At 48.0% G+C, this 27,026-nt stretch overlaps 1 protein-coding gene across 1 annotated transcript; it reads right to left on the bottom strand.

The window, feature by feature from the left end:
- Positions 1 to 176: 176 nt before the first annotated feature.
- Positions 177 to 14,327, bottom strand: LOC144120160 (uncharacterized). The gene is made up of 4 exons (XM_077652588.1): positions 14,277 to 14,327; positions 13,810 to 14,133; positions 5,352 to 5,543; positions 177 to 359 (listed from the first exon to the last, which is right to left on the bottom strand). The coding sequence occupies exons 1-4, from the start codon at positions 14,325 to 14,327 to the stop codon at positions 177 to 179; spliced, it is 750 nt and encodes a 249-aa protein (XP_077508714.1).
- Positions 14,328 to 27,026: the final 12,699 nt, after the last annotated feature.

Below are 27,026 nucleotides of genomic sequence, written 5' to 3'. Positions count from 1 at the left end.
TCAATCACAACAAATCAGTGTAGGGTTGAAGAAGGTCAGACAGCTTAGCGAAGGTCACTTGATTTATTGCGTAGTGTCAGTTAAAAAAATCGGTAATGAAAGTCGTCGGCTGACGTGGCAACCATCGCGCCCTATTAACAAAAATGTCGCTGTGAAGCAGGAGTGCTAATGTGTGCTCATGAATTGTGCGTGCTAACTGCTAGAGTGTGGATAAGCGGCGACATATCACCGCCGGGACAGCTCCCTTCAAAGTCGTCCAGGTCGATGTCATACACCACGATTGGCACGTCGCCCATACCGTCATTGTAGGAGTTGCGAATCCGCGTGCGGAGTTCTTCTGGCCCGGAGAACGTTGCAACCTGGGCGGAAAGTCAACAGGTGTTCCTTATGATGATGAAATATCGTACCTAAACGCGCTCTGCTTCCGCAGTTCACTCACTTTCGAGTTTGTCTGGAAATCAATAATCGCTTTCATTCATCGCCACCAAGGTATACCAGGTTACGTTCAAAAAATCATAACGACAAAAAAAAACTAAAAGAGGTGGCGGTAATGAATTAAAAGATCATTCTTTAAGCTCTGATTAACCTATGCTGGGTGGACTGGCTAGTTCAACAAAAATGCAAATGCATACTTTATAGCCATAATATTGTCACGAAGTGGTGACGGCAGTCGAAGGAGCGATGAAGACGGACAAAAGTTCTAAAAGAAAACTGTTTATTGGGCTGACTTGCGCCCACAATGGACTGAATCACTCGGCGGCGGCGAAGAGACAAGCGTGCTCGGCGGTCGTCGAACAGAATGCCGGCCGCTGTCGGCCGTGCTCAATTTAAAGCTGATAGCGCACTTTAGAGATAAAGCGTGCAAAGTTACTAGAACGTTCCCCAACAACGGAGAATCCGCTATGCCTGGCTGCGATCAATCGAGATAAATCTAGTCGCGTCTTGCGTCGCAAACAAAGCGATAAAGTGGCGTGGCGGCAGATTTGAAGAAGGAACAAACACTGCAAAGATTCGCGGCAATATGTACTCTAGGAATTAGGTTGCACTGAGTTATGGTAATAAGAAGTTGAGTAAAAGCTTTCTGCTAGTCTTAGCCTCTTCGCAAGGTTTGTAGAGGCTACGATCTCTGAAGTGTGTACAGAAACTGCGTAAGTTGAAATGTCGTGCGGGCGGCAGTGTGCCATTGCTTGCCGTAGTCATGCCACGGCTCAGTTTTTGCCGCTGCTGCTGCTGCCGTTACCAGCACCTGCAGGACAGCGAGATCATATTTTACACGACTACTGCGTGCACTCCCTTCAATGCGATGAAAATGTCCTGAAACATATGTATTTTAAAAGCTGTAAATTTCGCGTGTCTTATGAGGTGTTAAAACTATCGGCGGTGATGTTTCAAGACACTAACCCGAACCATCACCCTTGTAAGTCCTATTTAGAGCACCTTCAATTGCATGCGGGTGGGTTATTTTGAGGCAGTAAAGAGAAATTATTAGAGAATGCTCTTTGCGCGAGGCTTTTTGCGAAGGAGACATGAGTAGCAGCAGTCACGCCGTTTCGCACGCCTAACATCAGAGGTGCACATGAGCCTAGGTCTAGGCGTCGCCACTGCACGGTGCTGTGGACGGTAGAATTGGAGCGCAGGGAAAGCAAGAACGCGAGAGGGGGCGGCCAGTACAAGTGAGACAGCGTAGCGCTTGCTTAGTGCTGTATTTCATTGAGGAAGATAGCCGTTGGTGAGGGAAAGGGTGGCTCACACGTTTTATGCTCTAGAGCATTGAGTGCCAATGAAGCAGGTGCTGCTCTCGACGTCACACAGGCGCAATGTTGCATATGAGTGTATAAACGCCAGGGATGCTTCACGATCCAATGGAACCCGCCACGATGGCTCAGTGAGTTTGGGATTCGGCTGATGAGCCCGAGGTACGAAATGAAATCCCGAACTCGGCGGCTGGAATTTGGAACCAGGCGGAATGTAAAGACTCTCACGTGCTAAGTGATGGCAACACAATTAAAGGGACAATGAGGAGAAATTGAAGTTGGATTGTATCGATAGAATACCAGCTCCTGATCACAAAAACGCCGCTCTTACTGAAAACGAAGCTCTTGTAAGGTAGAAAATAGGAAGAACCAAAATACAAGTATCGCCGCCACACGCCAGTCTCGCAAGTACAGGCGTGATGACGTCATTGAACAAGAGACGCCACCTTGGAGGAATCTTCCTTACTCCATGAGGCCACGAATCTCTGAGGCTGACAATGGAAGGTTGTGCGGTTCAATGTTGAAGTAAGTTTCGTTTTGAAACCGATAGTGCCCTCTTGTCACACAAGGAACACAGCAAAAGACAACCTGAATGTTGGAAGCAAATAAAACCGATGCTTGGTGGTGCTACAGGCGGCCAGGGGAGTCTCGATTTGTAATGGCGCTTCGCGTCTATGAGCTTTGCGTGCCCCGTGGTTTTTGTTTTTGACGCGCCTCGATTTACAAGCCACGAACAGCAGAGGAACTGCAAGGAGCCCGTTAAGGCTGATCAGATGATCGGCACGATCGATGAAAAACTTTGATGGCACGATGGTCGGAGATCGTACAAGGCAGTTACCAGTATAAAGAGAACTTGTGGCTTCGTACGCTTACCCGGCGAAACGTTCCCGGCTGTGCGAGTCAACTTCGAACTAGTTAACGGAAATCGTTTATTAGGGACGGCATACAAGATACAAAACAGTTAAGAAAAAATTGCTGATGGCCTAGCTCTGTTAGGCCAGGATATAGGTAGAGATAGCGCGGAGAATTACGCATCGGAAGAGTGCATTGACTAGTTGCGCCTTTATTCACGCTTAAAGCTTTAGCCGTCGTGGTGGAGTGGTAGCGTCTCCGCCTCAAACGTCAAAGGCCCTGGTTGGATTCCCAGCCTTGGCACAGGTTTTTTTTTATTCAGTGTGCCTCCGGGGGATTTTCAATGGTTCCCATATATGCCGCCACAGAATACGTTGCTTAGCGGTTAAGCGCAGGCTCTGTTAACGCGCGTTTATACTCCGGCCTGACGCGCGCGCTGCCCAACGACGTCACGTCAGCCAAAGGGAGACGCTCTATACTCCAACTGCGCTTGACCGCCGACGTGTTCGGCGGCTTCGGCGCACTCTGACCGCACTGACGGAGGCTTGGAGGACGTCTCTATTTCGCTCCGAGTGCGCCAGCCGCCGCCGTCCCGGCCAGACCGGTACGGCTCTGCGGCGAGGCGCGCGTTGTGACCTCAAGTGCCTCCTCGGAGCACCGCCATGGCGAAATCGCGAGTTTGCGGCCAGTAAAGCTTTCACCTTAGAAGACATTTGGAAACTGCAGAGACCGTGACTCCGCTCTCCTGCAACTCGTTGTTTTGCGGCTCCATTTAATAGCTTCGGCAGTTGGGCGGAGCTGTTGTCTTTGAGCTCTCGGCTAATTTAATCCATTCACAGTACACAACTGAAGTAGTACATGCAAGTGGGCGAGAGAACCCAATCCAGCGGACTCCGCACCCCCGGATACGCGCGGAATCTGTTGAAGCGTCGTGCATCGGTTTTACTTTCAAGCCACCAACTTTAAACGCAAACGCCCTTGAGCACCCATTCGTTTCTTGTGGCAAACAAAAATAAATAACCTGGCCCTTGCAACCGTGAGAAACCTCCTCGACGCCGCCTGCTGCACCGTGCAGCAGCGGCTTTCAAGGAATCACAATCCATTGGCCCCAAAGCATCGGCCAGCCTCTGATGGGCGCGCCGTGCCGACCTTATCCTCGCCCCTCGCGACTCCCCGCACTGGGGTTAAGATATTTAATTAGCAACGGACGGCTGTTCACTGAGGAAGGCGGAAACGACCCGCCGGCGCCTAACCTAACCGTGCTCCCTCAAAAGCATCGAACGCTCTATGGGGCTGAGGTCGCTGAAATGCAGGCCGGAGTTTTTTCGAGAGCTTCGTTGCCGGGTTCGTGAACGGGATCCATCGTAACGCTGGCAAGACGCCGGTGCAAACGTAAACGAAGCGACGGTAGCGACCCCCGATAGATGCCTTCAACGCGCGGCGGCTGTAGCTTTCATTTCGGTTGCTGCTAGACCTCCAGAAATCACGGAGTCGACATTTACGTCACTTTTCCCGTCACTCCGTCCTGTGAAGTCATAAGAGTGCGCCGAGTTTGGATCGGAGGGCGGGACGAACTTTTTCTACTTCGAATCCAAATTTTTTTGAAATAAATGCATCTTTCGCTCCCGGACCAGCGGCAACATTGCCATGAAATGCCGACCTATCAGACTTTGCTCACAAAAAAAATAATAATAGAGTTTTCCTCACTGTCCCTTTAAGAGTCAGAGGTGTTTTGAATTAGTCTGGAGGGCTTCATTACAGCGTTCCTCATATACATGCGACACCTCGATGCCTGAAACTCCACATAACACCTACGAATCCAATGGGAAGCAGTGAAGGGCCATCCATCCATCCCATCCCATCCAATCCAATCCAATCCAATCCCATCCAGTCCCATCCCATCCAATCCCATTCCATCCAATCCAATCCCATCCCATCCAATCCAATCGAATTCCATCCCTTCCAATCTATCCATCCATCCATCACATCACATTCAATCCACTCCAATCCTATCCCATCCCATCCCATCCAATCCAATCACATCCCATGCATCCATCCATCCATCCATCCCATTCAATCCAATCCAATCCATCCAATCCAATCCCATCCCATCCCATCCCATCCCCCATCCCCCATCCCCCATCTCCCATCCCATCCCATTCATTCATTCATTCATTCATTCATTCATTCATTCATCCACCCACCCATCCATCCATCCATCCATCCATCCATCCATCCATCCATCCATCCATCCATCCATCCATCCATCCATCCATCCATCCATCCATCCATCCATCCATCCATCCGATGGTATTCCCCTATATCATATAAACGCTAGATTTAGTTCAGTTTGGTTACTTAATCAGCGTAGCGTAAAGAATGTGCAATTTATTAAAAAAACAATACATGACCATTTGCTGCGGTGACCGTGACTACGGCTACTGCCGTTTGATTTTCGCATCATCCAGAGGACTTATTAAAAACTGCCCGGTAATATCAGGCGTAGAAATATTTAAATGGCCAGCATATAGAAAGTCCCGGTGGAGTGACAAGTCAGTTTTATGAAGCGGCAGCTAGGAAATTTACGGAATAAGACATGGTTCGAGTTTAAATAGCATTCCTGTTTGTAAGAACTCTTACCTTAAACGCCTCTGTAAACTAATGCGCAAAAAAGGCAAATTTCACCCACTAAGGCGAGTGCATCGCTACAGCGGCGAACTGTGGGTGTTTATTTAAGAGGCGCACCTTGAAGCCTTGGCTGTCGATCGCATGCGCTATGGCACACTCGGGATGCTGTGAGGATCGAGTGACATTCGTTTGGCAGACAGCTGCGTAGTGGGTCTTCGCTGGCTGCCTGGTGGTGGTGTCCCAGGATGAGGGGCCAGAGCTGACGGTGCCGAGGCTCGCGTACCTTGCCGTGAATGTGTCCGCAGCGACCTGCATATTCCGTTGCGCAGCCGGTGGCGTCTTCTGTACATCTGGCATGTTTTGTTAATGGGAGCAACAAAAAGACGGGCATAAACTCGCGGAAGGTTTCCCCAGTGATTATGAGAAATGACGCTTCCGTTGACAAATTCTAGCCGCTGCTTTTCCAAGTTCGACAAGGACACTCAGCACTTAGATATGGCAACTTGGGATGGATCGGTGGTGAGAGGAGTTTGACGAAAAGAGTTTCGATCTCAAAAAAACGGGCCATAAAGAAGCTGGGGAAGCGAGCAAGTCACTGTAGTCTTGTCCATCCTTCGCATGAGCACTTCATGCATAAATATATTCTAGGCCTCCACCTCCCACTTTCCATCTTCGCATCCGGATTATGAGGTCCGCCCATCGGTTCGACGCGGCACGGCTCATGCATCACATGTCGGGCGGTTCTTTTAAGGCGATAGCCTTAAATGGCTCAGACTCGCGGTGACCGTCCGTCCTTTACACGCCACCTAGGTCACGTGACCCTATGATGTCACGTGATCTATAATTTGGGCAAAAATGGCTCAAAACGAGGAAACGAGGAAGCGGCTTTCGCTTCTCGCATTAAAGAGATATCTAAGTGAATTGAACTAATTTTTTGTACATTTTCATTTTTTGTGCTCGGTAACGCCGCTGCGTGACAATAAGATGTTTTAACAGGTACCAATATGTTTTAAACGAGGAACTTCTGTTAGTACACTTATTGTGAAAAGGAGTGTTAAGTTACGAATGCAGAAATGCATTTGTGGCCCTATAAGCTTACAAAACGGGGGTGGTTTCTGTGTGTTTTGCCAGCAAAGAATGTCATCGGGTTGTACACGTGGTAGCAATACGAAGCGGAACGCTTCGAAGCGCATGTCGGCAGCTTTGAGCACATCTTTTTAGGGTTTATAAGCAGGTAACCGGGAAGTTTTGTGCAGCATGTCTTAAAGTCGGTGCGCACCTGGACATCACCGTTTTAAGAAAAAAAAAATAGACAACCATCAAGCTTGCTCTAGCAGAGTTTCGATACTTGCGCAGAATGGCACAAGTGTTATTAATATTTCTTATTTTTCGTTTGTCGAAAATCTTGCTGAATATGTCTAGATCTCTCCACACTGCACAATCCGCCGCGGTGGATCAGTGGATAGCGTGTTCGTCTGGTTTGGCCAACGACGCGGGGTGAAATCCGGGCCGCAGGGGCCGCGTTTAGATGGAGGTGAAATGCAAAGGAAGCAGGTAGGTTACGCGATGTCAGTGCATGTTAAAGAACCCACGGGGGAGGGGGGGGGGTTAACGTGCAGTCCTCGACTACGGGGTCTCTCATAGCGTATGTGTGGTGGTGGCTTGGGACTTTAAACTCCATAACCTACAAGTTTTTACAGGCAATAGCATTTAAAAAAAAAAAACAGGTGGCTGCGTGAAGCCACGAAACACGATCATATTAACGAGATCAATGCCAACAAGAAAATGAGCCCTCGAACAGAGTAGATAACGAGGTAGATAGATAGACACAGAAACCAGCGCTATCAAGCGAAAGTAGTTGTTACAGCACTCAACGTATACAAGACTCCGCCCACCGCATTAAAGCATCAAAACCGTTAAAGTCCAGCAGCAAAGTTTTTCGCATTCTCAGCCATCTAGAAGCCTTTCTTCTTTTCAGGGCTACAGAAGGATTGCTGATGCAGTCTGCCGCTTTGTGATGTATTAGACACGCTTCGTAATATTAGCGCACAAGCTTGGGCTCATATCTTATGAAAATCGCGGTTCTGTCGAATTTTTCAGCGCGCTTCTAGGTGAACACATCGTCAAGTAGGTGGTTCTTCGCGCCATGTTTTAAATCTTTGTTGTGCTGCCTTCAACAATCATTTAGACAAAGGCCCGTATTTTCTACGTACGATGACCCACATCACAATGGGCTTTTGGGAAGTACTTCATTATTTCAGGCGCAGAAAAAACCGGCCTTAAGCTGGCCTGCTCCAAGACATTTTTCAGAGGTTGACACACGCCGTGCCCATAACGGATGAGAACAGATTTGTCTTGTTTTCCTTCCTTCTGTGGCGTCATGGCTGCACGGCGAGATCTTTCAAGGGTTTGTAACCAACACTAGAGAGGACAGCGTCTGAGAAATCCGCAATGCGAACCTGCGTTACTGAAGCTTCAAGCTTTCTTCCATACAGTGATGCCATGACCTGTTTAGGGCGTCATTCACGGTGATTTTTACCATTGCTCTTTTTACTATCTTGGCATATGCTCAAGCGTACCGCATGAAGCCTTTCTTTGAGGCTGGAGAGTAGCACTGGCGGACGTGCTGTAGGCCTATGGACCGTGTCACGGTAATGATAGTGCCTTAGTCTTCTTCTGCTATGTGCCGTTTGGTGCAAGGATGATTTCCTGTGTCATGTGCCAAATTGTTCGTCTATTGCTCTCTTGATTCTTCTTAAGTTTGCGGGTGGCGAAATATTTCGGCCGCATTTCTTCGGCGATTTATTTGCGTGGCATCTGCTAAATGTGGTGGAGTAGGAACTAAGGGTGTCACCGACATAGAGAGAAATGACTACAGTAGGGAAGGATTTCGTACCGAGCACCACATGTCGACATGCAGGAAGAAATTGGTGATGCCAGAAGCACTTTTAATGGGGATCGCCTTGGTAGTTGGGCAGTTTGTAACCTAGACCGGTGGAACCGCAGTCTAACAGGCGCAGAGCGTCGACTCAGAAAGCATACCCAGGGGATGAAATCAGACATGGTAGGAACCCGACTTTGTGCAGCCGATAGCTTTGGGAAGGCCGGCCAGAGGAGTGGTTGGTGTTTCCTTGCTCTGGCGCTGGGTTGATTTGAGGTTGATATAAGCTACTGGTGGGATTAGCCTCGCGATTATTCTGCAGGAAAGTGCTCCATTGTGAGAAAACAGTGCGTGAAACTAGAACACAGGAAGAGACGCACCTGAGCACTGGCTAACAACTTAAATTTAAATCGTAAGATGGCGTATAGATAGGGCATAGGAAGAGGTCGAAAAATCTGAGATCCTGAGCGATCGCGTGCAGAATAATATAAAGGAGGGCGCAAAACTCAAGCAAAATGCGAAATGATTCAACGTTGTAAACGGCTGTGACATGTAAAAAACTTAAAACAGGTAAAGACGGCTAGAAACAATATAATACGTGACAGGGCGGGTAAAAGCGATAAAACCATAGAGGCATGCAAGAGAATAAAAACTATAAAAGCAAGTTCACAAAAGGGGGTTGAAGGCCATTGAGAGACCGAAGACCAGCGAAACAATCATGGATGGTCACGTGGAAGGGATTAAGCATTTGCGCTGCCACCCAGGAATTCGAACTCATTTCAAGACAAACAGAGGGAGGTAGTCTAGAGTTTCAGTAAATAGCGTTTGGTCAGGAGGAAGTATTATAACAAGGCGAAGATTAAGTCACTGACCAGTTCCAACGCAAACAAAAATGACGTTTCGTCTCTCGTACGGGACCCTTGTTTTCAAAAAAGAGTGTCTCGGAAGATGAGTAGCTTATACCGGGTGTTTCAGGAAAGACTTTACGCAATTCCGAAAAATAGGTTTTTTCAGGTAAGTATTGCTTTTTCAGCATATTATTGCCAGTGCTGGCGACACCACAAAACCGGCGAATATTCTTAAGTAGTAAGCTGGTTAACGCATTTTAAATAATTAACCGTTTTATATATTAGAGTTAAGTGACTAGTTGCAAATACGCATTTGTAGCGGGTCGTTAGTGATACCCATTTTAGTTTTTAGAATTTAGAAAACGTGATTGCCCTTGGCGCTGTGGCTCGAGAAAATTGGGCTTTTTTGACTAGTTACGTGAACTGGAAAGGTAGCTTTGCCTTCATTCATTTCGAAAGCGCATGTATTTTGGCACGATAAAGCCATATTTTGTCGAGCCACGGCGCCAAGGATATTCGCGTTTTCGAAATTCTAAAAATCGATATGGCTATTACTAACGACCGGCCACAAATCTAATTGTAACTAGACGTCTCTGTAATAATTAAAAGTGAATTATAAAAAAATGAGTTGACAAGCTTGCTAAATAAGACAATTCATTGGTTTTGTCCGCCAACACTGGTAATACTGTGCCACACAAGCCGTACTTTTACCCTAAAAAAGCCTATTTCTGAAAATTACTTACTCTTTCCTGAGCCACTTGGTATAGCCTTCAGGATTCCTCGTAATCTTTTCCCATAGATATGATGAAGTGTGCATTGATTCTTGTTCTACGTATCCGGCATCGTCATGATGGTTAAGTATAGTCGATGTAGTCTTATTATAGTGTTTCTGTTGCCAAGGCTTTCGCCTCATCACACCCTGTCTCCTGGCCGGTGGTTTGCACATGTACCGCAATTGCATTTTTTATTGCACGAGTGTCCCTGGCATCGCCTGATGAACTTTGGTGCGTCGGTAGAAGCTTGGGGTTTACCTGATATAGACCAAGGGGCTGTCATTGCAAGGCATTCGATAAACCACACCGGGGAGCTTTGGCACATTGTAGAGAGTACTTTATATTAAGAATTTCGGCTGGGAGCTTGCTTGTTTAACGGCGTGCCATGCACATTGCCTGCTTTGTGAAGATACGGGGAAAGGTTTGACTGACTTGAGGCACATTACGAATAGCAGCACGCTTAATCTTTTTTTGCTGTTGGCTGTCTTGCTTCTGGCCTGGGCTCGAGTTTTCTTGTCACTTTGCTGACACAATACCTTGGCAATAAAAAGAAACTCTGTAATCAAACTATATCTAGACGCGCCGCGGTGGCTCAGTGGTTAGGGCGCTCGACTACTGATCCGGAGTTCCCGGGTTCGAACCCGACCGCGGCGGCTGCGTTTTTATGGAGGAAAAACGCTAAGGCGCCCGTGTGCTGTGCGATGTCAGTGCACGTTAAAGATCCCGAGGTGGTCGAAATTATTCCGGAGCCCTCCACTACGGCACCTCTTTCTTCCTTTCTTCTTTCACTCCCTCCTTTACCCTTCCCTTACGGCGCGGTTCAGGTGTCCAACGATATATGAGACAGATACTGCGCCATTTTCTTTCCCCCCCAAAACCAATTATTATTATTATTAACTATATCTAGAGTCCTTAATATGCAGACGAATACGGACACGTTGAACGAGAATCAAGGCAACCTTCATAATATCTACAAGAAATATATTGCAAGAAATCCTGAAGGCTATATAAGCCGCCCCTTATTCTGAGACTGTCTTATTACTTGGTCAGTGACCCAATCTTCGTCTTTTTATTATACATTGGTCATTGCATGAAGAATCTCGAGTCTTTTTATGATATCCTGGGACAACCTATCTCGTCTTGCGCCTATGAAGACTGAAAGTCGGGAGTGCAGCTTTTTTCTTGGGTGCTGTTGTTAATTTTGCATATCTGACAATGCATGGCCACAAGCTTTGAGAAGATTACGCTGCTAATAATATTTTCATGTTCTTTAAGTTTGATGTTGACACTCACACCCGTCGGGCCGTATCCTTTTCCGCATGATACTGGCACAGAATAGGTTACTCCAGTGCCACAGGGACGTAACGAATGGAGTGCGGCTACTCGCTCCCACGAGGGGCCGGAGGGTTATCAACTATATAACAGAGCGAGGAAAATCTGTAAGCCGAGAGGACTACATCCACGCATGCGCCTAGTGCGACTGTCTTGAGGTGGCGGCTGACTTCGTGGATGTAGAGCAATACGACGGAGTTTTGTCACTCGTTCGTTTGTGCTGCAGGAATATCGTCTTTCATGTGTTCCTTGGTGATGGACGCAGCCACGGGCACTCTTTGAATGACGTTTTGAGACTTTTCGAATTATAACTAAAATCATCCATCCGCCGTGGTGGCTCAGTAGTTATGGCGCTCGGCTACTGATCCGGAGTTCCCGGGTTCGATCCCGGTCGCGGTGGTCGAACTTCGATGGGAGCGAAATTATAGGGGCCCATGTACTGTGCGATGCCGGTGCACGCTAAAGAACCCCAGGTGGTCGAAATTATAGGAACCCTTCACTACGGCGTCCCTCATAGCCTGGGTTGCATTGGAACGTTAAACCCCAATAAACCAATAAACAAAAAGCTAAAATAATCATTTGTTACTTGAGGCGAACTAGATATATTAAAGAAAGGTATCTGCATAGGCTCTTGCGTAGCGCCAATTCTGAGTGAACTTCCCCTCGCATAACATGACGGATTGTAGAATAACAGGATTCCTGAGATGTCAGGGGTGAAAGCATTTCGGTACGTGGTTGACTACTTCGTCGTTCTAAGATTCAGCAAAAGAACACTCAACAGACGAGCATCCCAAGCTCTATCCATGTTTAAACGATGTGTGGCTCTCATTTAGACGCATGAGACACTGGACGATCAATCAATAAGGTTTCATGACTAGCACCTCAATTTTTACGACCAAGGGGCAAAAACCGGTTCTGTCTTTCGCGTCTGGCCGTGCAATACTTTTAAACCGTGGCTTAGGAAAACTGTGCTTCCATAACGCATTTAAAAAATCCTATGAGCATCAGTTCTAGAATATTTCAGCGACTAGATTAAGCGCCTTTTCACACGAGGTTACCAACAGCATCTATTAGTACTCGTGACTAGCTCCATAATAAAAAAGCAGAGGCAACACGATACTCGTGCAGCATGCACGAACGAGCAACAAAAGGTCGTCGTATTGCCATACATCCACGAAGTCAGCCACCGCGTCACGACAGTAGCACCAGGCGCAGGCGTAGATGTAGTCTTCTCGGCTTGTACGAAACTTTACGCGCTCTGTTGTAAAGTTGATAATCTTACGGTCTCTCCCGGGTGTGGGCGGACGCACTCCGAAAATTACGACTCAGGGGCTGCTCTGCTCCTGTGTCTTTATTCAACGCGCTAGTTTCTTTAGGTATGAAGTATCAGCTACGCCAATAACTGGCTCTTGTGCTCCACCGTGGCAAAACTTAGATCTTAATTAAGGTCTGGAATGGAAGGTTGAGAAGCAGCCTGTTCTTTCTGCGCCACGTGCACCAATTTGCACCCTTCCGCCGCTATGTGCCCTCCTACATATTATTATTTTAGCGCTTAAGCAGAAATGCCTCGTTAAGTTAGCTTATGCAGAGCTTTTTAACACGCATATCATTCTAAAACGAGGCTGTGGCTGATTCATAACGAACAAAAACGAAAAGGTTTGGGAGAAACGCAGTGCGCCCCATGTTTTCGTAGGTGCTGCCAATGAACGCGACTGTCCCAATAAAGTGATGAGATTACTCATTTTCTGTGAACCATGCGTGAGCGTTAAGCCGGCCGTTTGTACAGCTTGTCTTAAGGCCAAAGGCTTACTTGCGCCATTAAGCGAAAACCAGTGTGCGTGCGTGTGTGCGTGTGTGTGTGTTCGTGTGAGTGTTCGAGGTTGCTCGGGCAGTGGCACACCGCTTAACCGGAGCACCACTGCGCCAGGAGTGGTATGAGGACTCCCAGGGACCTAAGAATGTAAAATAGAGAATGCCTGGTTCTGCATATATGGGCATTAACCCATCAGCTATGATGTCATACTCTTAAGGCGGAGCGGAGCGCGGGCGGAGAGGTAGAATTGCCAGGTGCGTGGCATCGGGTTACATCACTCCGCGCAGCGACTGACTGCATTCACAATGTGAGCAGGCGGGCTGTCGCCTTCTCACATGCAAACAGTCTTAAGTGTCCGTGCCGACTTTTTTCTTCCTTCTCCTGAGACATAGAGTGGCGCCATGGGCCTGAGGTGAAGGCACAGTTGCTTTGAAATTAAAAAAAAAAAACTTTTTTGAATACATCATATAGGTACCTACTCGATAATGTCGCAATTGTTGTGTGATGCAACGTGCTCCCTTTTCTCTCATTCACAATGGCCAATCTTACTGTTAACCTCTATTCAGCTGTATACTTCCATGAAGCCACGAATTAATGTAATAAAGGGCTCATGCAGGCGCTGTTCCATCGCGTGCAGTTCTTTGTGAGGGACGCAGGTTCAGTGACCACATTATAGCCAAGCATTCAATTCTAATTCAGCTGACCTTTTTAATTTTTTTCTATCATGTTCAACTAGGCTCTTTCAATTTTTTTGTTTGGCGACAAAGCTTCTATTCCATTGCGTTCATCCAAAATCGAAACTAAGGTTGCATGTAATCACCCGCGTGAAAATGCGACTGCTCGCCGATATCAACACGCCGTGATGACATCGACACACTGCTGGCCCAGAGTTAAGCCTGCCCTGCAAGAGAACTACTGATGGCCTCACAGAGATCGAGTAAGCCAGCTTGTCCCAGTGGTGTAGCGGCACGGAGCGCCGGATGTCTCCGAACACGCGCGCCGCGTGTTCGCGCGCACCGCTGCAGTGCACAACCCCGCTGAGTCGAAGCGTGTGCGTCTTCACCACCAAATAGTCGAGCAGTGGCAGGGTCCGCGGTAGTTCGTAGAAGCGCAGCAGTCCTAGTACGGGGGGCACGGCGAGCACCACGGAAATGTTCACGTCCTTCAGCTTGCGGATGAAATCCACCAGATTGTCGCCGTCGCTGGGGTTTCCGCATGCGTCACCCGGATGACTCCAGTCCAGGTAGACGCCCTGTGAAGAGAGCAGCGGCCTTAAGCGGACCTGCGAATATGACTGTTCGATTTTCAGCCTCGTCCCAATTGCTGACTGCCTGGAGACTGCTGTCCTGGATTCTAGTTCCTCGGCAGCCTCGAATTTCCGGCCACAGTACTGACAGGTCCTTTAAACACGCTCCTGTTGGACCGCTGGCAGTCCGTGGGCCACATGGGGCTGGTAGGACGTTCATGCTACAGTATTTAGCGGATTGTCGTAGATAGAGCGCAGTAGCCTAATGAAGAAAAGCAGCCACAACGCAGTTTTTGAGTTAGCGGAGTGCTGTGCCTTGGTTGGTAAATCCTGGCTCTGCGCTGTATCTGTGTTGAAACCGAAGCAACTCGCTCGAAAATTTGTTTCGCTAACAGGTGCCAGATCAAGAAAAGTGGTTCATTGCAGGGGCGGCCATCCTAAAGTAGATTCGCTGTGCTTCTGTGTACTTTTCGTACCTCTACCAGATGATATTGGGCGTTCGGCGTTCACAAGCTTCGTGGCTGCTCTTTCAGCTCCATCCTTGATTTTTACGCACTACCTTATTCCACATTTCTTTGAAATTCACAGTACACTGCCAAACAAAGAGTGCTTCCTTGTGCTGTCGAGAAGCTATTTTTCTTTCAGCATGTAGTTTTCTCAATACTTGATTGTTAGCTCCTTAATTTATCAGTGAATTTCAATCATAAGTTAGCAACGGATGCTTGTGGGCTCGAGCTGCTAGCTTATGCCCGAACAGACGATTCGTGGTCTTGCCTGTGTGGTACCTTTGGCTCGTTTGATGTCGCACTCGATGGTTGCATAGTAAGTTGGTTAGCTGGGCTAGTTGGAGCACAGGTCATGCGGTAATAACGTGGAAGGCAGCCTGCCTTTCCAGCGAGTTTTATTGCGTTATAATGTCGCCCAACAGAAATATCCATGACGTATCATTTCTTCTTTTCGAATATGCGATACAGAAAGCGTTGTCATTGATATTGCCGAGTGCGCATTAAACTATTAATTCACACTGTGTTATGGAAGTTCCCGTTCACTTGACCTTAATTAGCGCGTTGTGTGTGATGCGCTGAGAGATTGTGCTTCTCAAGTGCTTGAAGGCACTCGTGTGCCATGAACACATGCGTGTGCCCGGTGCAAGCTTGTGTGATCCGGCGGCTGCGGCAAGCTGGCCGTCTTCAATATTCCTCGAGAACAATAGCTGATTTTGCGCGCCAGCTATCCTACTTCAAAGCGCTTCTCAAGCAAGTAAATTCAAGCAACAACATATATCGAAACCAGTGTTGGGTGGGTGCAGGAGAGCGACCTTTCCCTCTTTCGTCGTCATGATCGGCGGCTTGTGCCTTTGCGAAGGCATGATGGCAGCGCATGCGCAGCAACACCTCTTTGTCAGCATGTGTCCTAGCCTACAAGCTCCCAATATTTATGATATACATGCAACTCTGAGTACAGCCAGATGGCTTTAGAATGAGGGACGTACACACGGCAGGCAAGACAGGACCAGCGGGAACTTTAAACTGAGGTTTATCGAGGAACAAATACATATCATGTCAGCATAGGCTCTGAAAAAGGTTGCATAAAACAAATAGGAAAGAAGGGAGGAAATCTGGGCGAGTTGGATTCGATCCATTTTAAAAAAGCGCGGAAGGTTGAGACTAACAAGAAGACACTATGAGCACTCGTGGTGCCTTCTTGTTCGTTCCAGTCCTGTTTTTTTCGCGCAGCGTTATAACACACAGGAAAGAAAATCCAACTGATGTAGAATTTGTAGTGCTTTCTTACCGTTTCACCTGCGCAAAATTTTAAATCGTTTTAGCAGATGCTGGCATTAGTGTGCCAAGCGACGCGCCAGTAGATAACACTGCTTCTAGTTCGGAACTGCCGTCGTTTGCTCACCGATAATAACTTTGGTACAGCGGCCCAGTTCCCCACGTAGACTGTGCCTCATGGCAGTATACGTAGGACGTCTTTTGCTTTACGCCGCAGTTATGTTGCTCTTTTCTGATATCACTTCCAGTACACGCATATAAGCGATTCAGCATACAAGACCCTGAGAATAGCGGCGGGCCGCCATGCTTGTTCGCTGCTTTTTTTTCAGATTATCTGCAGTCCTTTGGGCATAATGAAGTACTGCTGCCTTATTAGTTTTCTTAGCTCGTTATGTGTATACTTTAGCACGCCCCTCTAACTTCTCCGCCTGCATTTCATGGAATGCCGGGAGAACCACATCACGAAAACCAGCCGCCTTCAGCATTGCAATCAGAAAATCGAAGCTGGCCTCCATGGAAAGTGGACAGAACTTTTTTAGAACATTCTCGATAGTCTGTATAAAAATCGTTCTTTCATTAGCTTTAGAATGAACACAATTATAGCGCAACAGTTGCTTGTGAGGGGGCCGAAACACCAACAAACATGGCCATGACAGATGATAAGACCAAGTTCTAACAACTGCAGACAGTTATTGATGATCCAGAGTTGGTCTGGGGTTGGGAATGAGGACGAAACACGAAAGGCAAACAGGACTGGCGCTGAAGCTTCAGCGCCACTCCTATCTTCCTTTCGTACTCGTGTTCGTCTTTTTTCGCTCCCTCCCCTCGCTATTAATGACAATAATGTTGAATTGTAATGTCGCCAGCTTTGACCAAATACCGCCGTTGCACATGGCATGTTTTTTTTCAAGAAGGTGAGGTCAAAGATCAATTTTCAAAGATTTCGCCCCACAAAAGCGCCACGGGAAAGCTTGTACCCATAATTGCATCACCGGGTGATACCCGTCGGCACTGGGGCAGGCTGCAGGGCACTGATGTTATTGGCATCATTGACGGTGGTAAAAGATAAGCCTAAAGCGGTACATCGGAGAGAATTGAAGATTTCAGCGAAAGTACCATCATAGATAAAATCGCTTCATTTCTATGACAGCACAATAAAATCATAAACATGTCTGAAAACTCGCGCTCGTTCTGCCCTGCTTCTCTTGTGAACGTGTGCTTAGGCACAACTTGTATGACTCTACTCGATATGAACCGACTTGCCTACCAACGCACTCTGCTGAAATGCAAGTCTATGTTACCACGCTGGCATACGCTGTATTGCACTCATTCCTAAGAGATTTCATAGAGAAGGATATGATTTATGATTAATGGGGGCTTAAAGTCCCAAAGCGACTCAGGCTATGAGGGACGCCGTAGTAAAGGGCTCCGGAAATTACGACCACCTGGGGTTCGTTAACGTGCACTGACATCGCATAGGAACGAGCCTCTAGAATTTTGCCTCTATCGATATTCGACCGCTGTGGCCGGGATCGAACCCGCCTCTTTCGGGTCAGCAGCCGAGCGCCATAACCACTCAGCCACCGCGGCGACCATAGCGAAGGATACACGATGGCAAACACAGCTTGGTATTGAACTCGCAGGCCGCTCCATGTAGTTACATCAGGCTGCTGTGGCGATATTTCCTGCCAAAGCAAAAGACGTAGCTTGACATTGGACAGCCAGAGACTTGAAAATTCAAGAGGCCCCACGAGTGACAAGAATTCGACACGCTCTTTGCGTAAGAAATGATCGCCGGCTGCAGGTGGATAGCATATATTTCCTGCTGGTGAGTTCTGATTGAATACTCACTACCGTCATTGGGCTCAGATTTCGAACTAAGGATGCCAACCTTATGACACAGGGCCAGGAGGGCCTTTTTTTCCTGTTAACTAACACAGTGGTGCAATTCCTGACACGCCCAGTGTAGGCTAATCCCGGATGGATGGGATGAAAGGTAGGAGCGTCCCCTTTGTAACGGGGTGGTGGCGGTTGCCTCCATGCTCGTTTTTTATTTATTTTTGTTTAAATGTGTTGTAAAATGTTATTAACAATCATCATTTTCTTTAAATCGTTTTCCTACACCTCTAACTTTATGTCACCTATGTGTTTCTGAGCCTAAATCTTCCAATCGCTTTTTGCTGACTTCTAACGCAGATTTATTTACATGAGAATTTCTATTTCTAAACTCTAGGGCCTCAGGAAGAGTGGCTGTGCCCGCATCGACATCGGGATAGATACCATCACATTTAAGTATGCTTTGTACTATTGTTTCCACACATTTACCATACGCAGTCCCACATGTGTCATTTTCTTCATTAAAATTCTTTTTATAGCTACGCGTTCTAAGACATCCTGACCTAGCTTCAAAGAATAGTGTACTGCCTTTCGAGTTATCATAGAACGCTTCCTTCCTGGTCTGCCTTTTCTAGTATCGATATAGTTGTACACTAGGCTTTTTTTCTATTGAATTAATCTAATTGTTACCTCCCGCGTTTTTAAAACAACCCGTTGTTTAATGCTCTTTCTTTCTATGTCCTCCTGTTCGGCATGCTTACTGGTTAGTTTCCTAGGTCTTTTCCGCCATTATGAGTTAACGGTCTTTCTGTATAAGAATTTAAGTACCTTAGCTACCCACCTGTTATCGTCCAATGTCCTCAGGCGTTCTTCATATAATATTTTACTCTGAGCTTCCCGTGCTTCGAACCATGCCCAGCCCATATCCCCCTGCACTGCCTCGTTTGTGGGTTGTCGTGGGCACCTAGTGCTAATCTTCCAACAGCTCTCTGACTTCTAACCTCGACTGAACTTCTGCCCTTTAGCACAGAACCACATTCCCGAAAGTAATCCCCGGCTACATTATTCCTTTCCAAATATCTCTCAGTACCTCTTATTTGATGTACCTCCTTAATGCCCTATGTTGCATTATCCCGGCATATCTTCGCCCTTTTGCTGTAATCGTCTGTTCGTGCTTTTCCGTGTACATCTTCCCTTCGTTTACCCATGCTCCGAGAAATTTGTATTCGGCGGCTCGGAGTATTTCATGGCCTTGCAAGCACATGATCAGTTGTATCGTTAAAAATCAAAACACCTGACTTACTTGCGCTAAGAGTTAAACCTAGAGAGTCTCCCTCGTCTCCACAGCAATTGGCTACAGTTTGCAAATCTTTCTGGCTATCTGCTAACAGTACAGTATCGTCTGCATACATTAAACCCGGTAGCCGTTCTTCAACGACCTTTCCACGTAATCTGTAGGACAGATTGTAACCTAGATTGCTTCCTTGAATCCTTGTTTCCAAATTTGTCATATAAAGCATGAACAGCAGCCTTGCTCTTAATCCTTTGTGTACCTCGAGAGTTTTGGTACTTATTATTCATTGCCATGTAATACTAACTTTATTTTCTCCGTATACTTCCTGTAGAAAATCAATTACCCCGTGACCGCTATCTTCATCTATTAATAATTTCCACAGGAATTCCCTGTTAAAGCACCTGTTAGCTCCAGGGAGGCCAAATACGGAGGTATGTTTTCTACCATAGCTATTTATATGCATTAAGTAAAGCACGAACAGGCTATCATCTAAGCGTCTACCTTTTTTGAACCCGTTCCGAATTTCTTCGAGTATTCTATTCCTACCCATGACTGCATTTATAATTTTACCGCCTGCATTGCCAGCATGTATATAAAAGATGTTAAGGTAATCAGTGGGAAGGACTTTATGTTCACCTTATCTCCTTTCCCTTTGTGAATCAAATTGCACATAAACTGCTCCGCCGCTCTAGAGGCGCTGGGACATAGCGAAGAAAGAACGCAGTGCGAGGTGTGACACAATGGTGTTAGGAAATCAATCGGCTGCGCAGGCAGGCGACTCGCTGCCGGTAAGGAAGTAGGAGAGTTTAGGGGTGACCTACCCTCATGTTGGCAGCAATGCTGGCCGTGCGGAAAGAGCCGGCGATGTTTAAGCGGGAGTTCTCCGTGGCCAAGAATAGAGAGAAGTTGCGGCTGTCTCTGCGTTCACCGCCGATCGCTTCGTACAGTGGCACTGGCTGACCCCTGCAGGAATTAGGGTCAGAATGACACGCAGAATAAGAAACGCTGTGCTAGTAAATTCCACGAGCGCAAGACTACGGCGACTCTCTAGCTTAGCACAGAACAAGCAGGGGGCCCAATTCAAAGGTCAGTGTCTTATCTCGGCAGTTGATTACCGGTGTATTTTTTCTTTAGTTAGTATCGTCAGTAGATAGCACACAGAGGCTGATGCAGGGACAGGATCTAAAGGCTGTTGATGCCTGACTAGGCCTCTCACCCAAAGCAGTTCGCAGCTGTACTGTTACAAAAATATACCGGGCTACATATACAAAACAAATTTTTTCCTGCCTGGAATCGTACATGACATAAAGACGCGTGACATTTGACACTGCCATAGTGTCATATGAAAGTGCTAACACAAAAGCACGCACAGCCGGAAATCATACATTGCATGACGCTGCTTTAAAATTACATGCATATATCACAAGATAACCGTTGTACCTCAGCACACACAAGAAGAAAAGAAGAAAAAAAGTAGATGCCAAGTTTTTTGTTATTTCAGAAATATCACCGAGCATATGGCAGCCAGCTAATATAACCTCTCATTTGGGGAGGAAAAAAGCGCATTCGGCTCATTAACGGCACCAGCCAATGTTTAAATAGAGCGGCCATCGAATGAAAAGCTTTGCTGTTCGGTTCGCCGCACTTACTGCAGCTCGCATTGTCATTTGGCGTGCAGCGAGCGTAAACAGTTTCTCTCTCAATAGCGCTTGTCGGGTGGCACTTTGTGCTTTCATAAGCTCCGTCTTCACACCTGCTTGGCTGTACGTGCAGCTGCGGCATATATAGAGATATAAAGTTTAAGTTTAAGTTTATGAGGGTTTAACGTCCCAAAGCGACTCAGGCTATGGGGGACGCCGTAGTGAAGGGCTCCGGAAATTTAGACCACCTGGGGTTATTTAACGTGCACGGACATCGCACAGCACACGGGCCTCTAGAATTTCGCCTCCATTGAAATTCGACCGCCGCGGCCGGGATCGAACCCGCGTCTCTCGGGTCAGCAGCCGAGAGAGATATAAAGATATAGGTGTATTTAATGTACGGCATTAACGAACACACCTTCAAACTAAGGTCCGCTTAATTTACTTATGCTAAAAGCACCGAAGATTTTGTTGAAGATGTCATCAAACAGCTTCAATATCAGGCAACCTAACGTGTCAGGGGCGTTTTATTCTTCTCTTCAGCTCTGCGGTTGGGGATGTCTGTCTCAGCACGTGAGCCACTCGCAGTTATTGGCCAGTGAGGTGGTAATGTTTCGGGCGTTTAGCGTCCTGCATTTCTTCAGGAAGGCCGGCAATTTAGATGCTGACATGTCTCATATTTTTTCGCTGGACACTCGTACCGCGCCGTAAGGGAAGGAGAAAACACCGTATTAACTAGACGCGCCTTTGTTCATTCCAAACCATCGAGCTGGCGTGGCGGAGTGGTTAGCGTGCTCGTCTCGCACTCCGGAGGCCCTGGCTCGATTCCCCAAATCGACGTATTTCCCACTCGGTTTTGTTTATTAATGCTTCTGGGATTTTTCGCTCCCGGCCAACGACGCCGACGCCTGACGGCACCGGCATTTCTGCGACATGGGGCCCTTAACCGTGTCGCGTTGAAACATTCATGACACGGATAGAGTAGGAGAGGGTGCAGAGAGTTTTAAAAAAATTGGACGAGAAGTCCGACAGACCGGCGGAGGCGTCGGGACCAGTCGAGATGTGCCTGTCTAGGCGCTCACTTCCCACCGCCTGCTGCTTCCGGAACATTTGAAGTTGCTAAATGAAATCAAACTGGAATGAATCGTTGCGCAATACGGCCCCTGCTGCTGTTTTGCTGTGCGGAAGCAGTCGTATTCTACTATGAGAAGAATAAATTTTGGATGAGATGGCGTTCTGTTCGTGCAACTATCACTACAAACTGGAAGCTTTACCATGTGCTGCTCACCATTGATTCCTGTATTAATTTGCTTGGAGGGCTTCCACATGAGACCATGCAGGTATAGCTTGCCTGTGTGTAAAAGATCCGACATGCTGTCTGTCAGTGAAGGGTCGTTTGAGGTTGTCGTAGGTAGCCTGGCTGCCCTTGGCCTGCGGCTGTCTTAAGTTGGTGAGAGCTTGCGAACCGAGCACCAGGGCTGTACAGTAGGACAGGGGGAGATATCCGTGGTGGTAGAACCGGTACACCCGCCAATACCTGGGAGGAGAATTACCAATGCCTTCACGCCTCAATATACCAGACGGGGCCAGATAAAGCTTTATTCGGCGGCAAACACAGAGGGAGAGCTCGCACCGCTGCATTCTTCATTATTTCTGCATAAAGGGAGAGCCATGCAGCGCTTATTTCTTGTATGAACGAATCGCGCTAAGCACTGCTGCAAGCGGTTGCATCTATGAGGCAAAATAAACGCCCCATTTATGTTCGAAAAAAAAATGTACAAAATTAGGCTAGGCTGGTTGATGCAGAGATATTTGCTCTGTGCAGTTTTCATGATGGTGTCGGCTTCGCCTTGAGCTATTTTCCAGCTCTGTCTGCACAAAGGCTGGATGCGTCGAGCCGGCGTCGGCATCAGTCGGAGCGAGCAGCTACTGTTGGCATTCATCTTGACTTGAGGAACGTTGATTATAGTTGCAGTCGTAGCTGGTATTTGTGATACCATATGCATGTTTGCTAATGTTTTGGAGAACAATTTTTTTCTTCCTGATAATGGCTTGAGTATGTGCGTTCAGTTTGGCTTTAGTGAATACTCTTAGCCCTGAAGCTTTATATGAATTCGATTTTTGTTTCGTGTGCCGCCAGTCTGGCGATCTGGAGGAGGACGCCACAATCATCATCCCGCAATAAAGAACAGTGAAGAAACAAAAGAATGTCAAAGCAGGAGGTAACAAGTAATTAATATTATAACTTTGATGACACAGTAATAACGCAAGCGCAGTGTGTCTATGCGTGTGTGTGCGGGGGGAGGGGAATGGAGGATTAAAGAAGGACGAGTACGACATACACTGCTGTAGAACCCTCCTAAGCCGCACAGCGGAATGCTAAAACAAGCGCTCACAGACGGCGCCTTGGTGCCGGCAGAGACGTCTGAAAGAATGGAAGAAATTGGCGGTGGTTTAGCTCTGGTTAAACCTGGAGTGTCGCGAGAGCTAATGCTGGCCGAGTGGAACTTTGTCAGTTGAATTGCGAAGTCAGTCTTTCGCCGCTCCGTTTCGCTGGGCGTTCCTTCTTCGTCCAACTTGACACGGCGCATGCGCGCAGCTGAGGCAGCTCGATTTCGCCGCCACTGGCAGCAGCAGCTGCTCCGCACCACGTGTCTGGCCACGTGACCAACCACATGACGTACCACGTGATCAGCCACGACGCCGCGCCACCGGCAGATGCTCCGCACCACGTGACCAGTAACGTGACAGCGTGGCGGCGCAGCCACAGGGTGGTGGCCCCTCCACCGCCACGGCGCCGCCCCGCTGAAGGCTCGAAATGCTATGGCTAATGCATAATGTAACTATCGCCACAAAAACGTATATGAGCGGCGCGTGCTGCATTCGGAAGCACTGTACGGGCAGTCTCGTTCCAGAAGCCTGCGGTGCTGGTACTCTTGTTGGGGTGCTCCGCTGCGACTCCGAAATTTATGACACTGCCCCAAAATCAGAAATTGTATTTACTGGCATGTTTAAATACTATCGCATGGTATAAAGGTAAGGTGCTCAGGACGAAAACTGATAATGGATATAAAATTATGGGGACACCTAAGCCATTCTTATGGTGTGCAAACGCGAGAGCAAGTGTAACTTCCTCACTGGCTCAGTGGACACCTCAATCGCTCTGTGAGTAGGCGGTGGCAGTAGTAGTAGTAACCATTTATTGTGCACACTAATAAAGGATCAAGGGTCTTCAGAGGTGGTTGGAGTCCTTCGTTCCAGGCCCGTGCGGGCTTCGCTGTCGCCCGGGCCTGCCGAATCAGCTGGCGCTGATCTTGCAGGGCGCAGCTGGAGAGAGAGGCCTCCCACTGTTTCTTTGTTCTATGCGTTTGAGGTGAGGTGACTTGTGCCAGTGCACCCCCATGTCACATGATAGGCTGTGGGCTGACCAGCGCACTATAGGCAGGTGGAGCAGTATCGTTCGGGGATTATAGTGTTGTATTTGTGTAGTCTGGGGAAGGTGTTGGTCTGGCGTTGCCTTCAGTTCCTAGCTTTCTGCGCAGTCGTTTGTGAAGTGGTGGTAGGAATCGAAGCATGAGGCGTTGGTGGTGGAGTCTAGTGTTGTAGACTGTGGACATAGGTTGGATTAGCGAATGGTTGAGGGTGATCGGGTTCAGGTCGGCTCGGTTTGTGTAACCTCGAGCTAGGCCATCTGACCCCATTCCCCTCCAGACCTGAATGTGCGTGGGTCCAAGTTATCTGATGTTTGGCGGACGCACTTGACTCGGGGTGACCCGTGACTTGCGAGAGTAATATTCATGCATTCTGCCTGCAAGGAGTAGCCGGCAAGCAGCCTGTGAGTCGGTCATGATGTGGCAGGATCGGCCGGTAGCATTCCCGTGCTGTATGGGCAAGGCTCTCGCAGCCACTTCTGCCTCCAGTATGGCGCAGTTCTGTATCGAAAGGCTGACAAGTTCTTAATATTTGTTGATAATACGGTAGCTACCGCTACGTTCCCATGTGGAGAGGGATATAGGGCGCCGTTTACGTAGACTGCCCTAGCGCTTCTCCCTGTCGTTCGTCTTATGTAATTCACTCTGGTTGTTCTTCGGCCTTTATGGAAGTGAGTGGGCATGTTCTTGGGTATTGAAGCCACGTGCATGCGAGCCCTATTTGCCAAGGGAATGATCGTTGTAGACTGGACTATATGCAAGTCGGCCGGGTATCCGACGCTTCGTAGGACTTTTCCGCCCGTTTCTCTTGTGAGCAGGCGTACTATTTGGGATAAGAGGACGGCCAGTTGGAATTTGTTTAAAGGTGTTGTGATGGCCCAGCGCGTCGAGATTGTATAGTGTACAGTGGGAGGTCGAGTGCACTCTCGATTGCTCAACGAATGATAGCGTCGATTCTGTTGCGTTCTGTTTAAGGATCGGTAAATAGGGGAGGACGTATGCTACTCTGCTGATGATCAGCGCCTGTACGAGTAGCATAGTGTCCTCTTCCCACATTCTCTTCCGGCGCATCATTGTCGATACTTGGGTGGTTGATGACTTCAGACGTGTAAAGCTCTGCGCTTGGACTGAAGCCAGACTCCGAGTATTCTGATGATTGGGACTTGTCTGATTTCGGCCCTTGGAGTAGAATTTGGATTGATTGTTGGAATGCGGTAGTTGTACCCTTTGATGCGGATCACTTCGGATTTCTCCGAAGAGCACTGTAAGCCGCATTGCCTGCGATATCTTTCATGCAGGTGGCAGGTTGTTGGAGGGATTGTTCTTGTTCCTCTAGGGAGCCGGTTCTTGTCCACACCGTGATGTCTTCGGCATACAGGGTGAATCCAGTGTTGTACGAGGCGATTTTCAATTTCAGGTGTGACAGGAGGGCGTTGTATGGTTCCTGTGGCCTTTTCGTGGGCTTTACGATTGTTTTCACTCCATTCTGTTATGAATGCTAATGGTCGGCTTGTTTCTAGGTCGAGTTTCGGAGCAGGGCCCAATCCGTGAGCCTGATAATGCCAACGTTTCGAGAGATCTTATTGCTTGATACGGAGGTGCTTATTATGTGGTGGTCGCTACCTAGAGTTGCGCCTACATGTCTACGTGTTTCTGCAAACGCGTGAGAAACACGTGCTCCATGAGCTTACCCAGGCACGACGTGAGGGGGATAGGTCGAAGGTTCTCGTTCTTCAGCTTCTTGCATTGCTTTCGGAGAACTACGTAGAGAACCATTGTCTTATGCCGCGCACGATGATCGGATTTAGGCCACACCTGTCCACGCAGAACGTACTGCTGCAACTCTCTAGGGAAATCGTAGACCCGGGGAACGGCCACGATACGCGGGCCATCCTAGGGTTGGATTTAAAGAAAGCGTTTGATAACGTTTTGCACGAGGCAATACTCGCCAACCTCTCAAATCTAAGCGTAGGGCGACACACTTACGCGTACATAAGAGATTTTTTTTCTAACAGGACAGCGCAGCTAACTATAGGGGAACTCAAATCGGAAACCATACCATTGGGAAATAAGGGTAGCCCGCAGGGGTCATTTTTATCGCCCTTTTCATTCAACACTACGGTGATCACGCCCCCTAGAAAACTTGACGGCATAGAGGGTATTAGACATACCCTATATGCTGATTACGTCACGATTTGGATGAATCACGGTTCGGACGGGCAGATCGAGACCGCCATACAAGAGGCGGCGGACGTCGTAGACGCCCACGCCCGTTGGGCAGGACTGGAATGCTCCCCACAAAAGTCGGAACTGCTGGTCATCCGTAATAACAGGTGAGCCTGCGAAACTAAGCCGAATAAGATGCAACTGGAATTCCAAGGCAATGAAATTCCGGAAGTACACCTGATACGGGTGCTTACAATGCTTATACAGTTCAACAGATGCAACAAAGTAACGCTGGACAGGTTGACGACCTCGGTCCAGCAAACCATAAGGCTCAATAAGCGCGCCGCGACTCGGCGACAGGGCATGAAAGAGCCCGACACCTGTCTGCTCGTTCAGGCCTTCGTCCTAAGTCGGCTCAGGGAAAGACACAGGCTAAGACGCTTTCGCTGTGAGTACAGGGAGCATCTCCCGCTGGGTAGCGGCTACGGTGGTCACGGACCGAATGGAAGAAGCCAAAGAGGCTGCATAGCACTAGGGATCGTTCAGGAAGGCATCATGACAATTCTCAGCGGTTTCAAAACGGCCTTTCGCAACTTCGCGAGAGGAAGTATCTCCGCCACTGCATACAAAATTATTGGTACGATGCCAAAAGATAGCAAGGAAGGGGATCTGGCGTGGGTCCCGGCCCACGCGGGCGTTCCAGAGAACGAGGCCGCTCACCAGTGTACTCGAGGTTTTTTCAGGCGAGCCG

Source organism: Amblyomma americanum, chromosome 2, assembly GCF_052857255.1.
Source record: "Amblyomma americanum isolate KBUSLIRL-KWMA chromosome 2, ASM5285725v1, whole genome shotgun sequence".
NCBI classification, from domain to species: domain Eukaryota; kingdom Metazoa; phylum Arthropoda; class Arachnida; order Ixodida; family Ixodidae; genus Amblyomma; species Amblyomma americanum.
The sequence above is the reverse complement of the archived record's forward strand: the minus strand, read 5'-3'. Positions and strand labels throughout refer to the sequence as shown.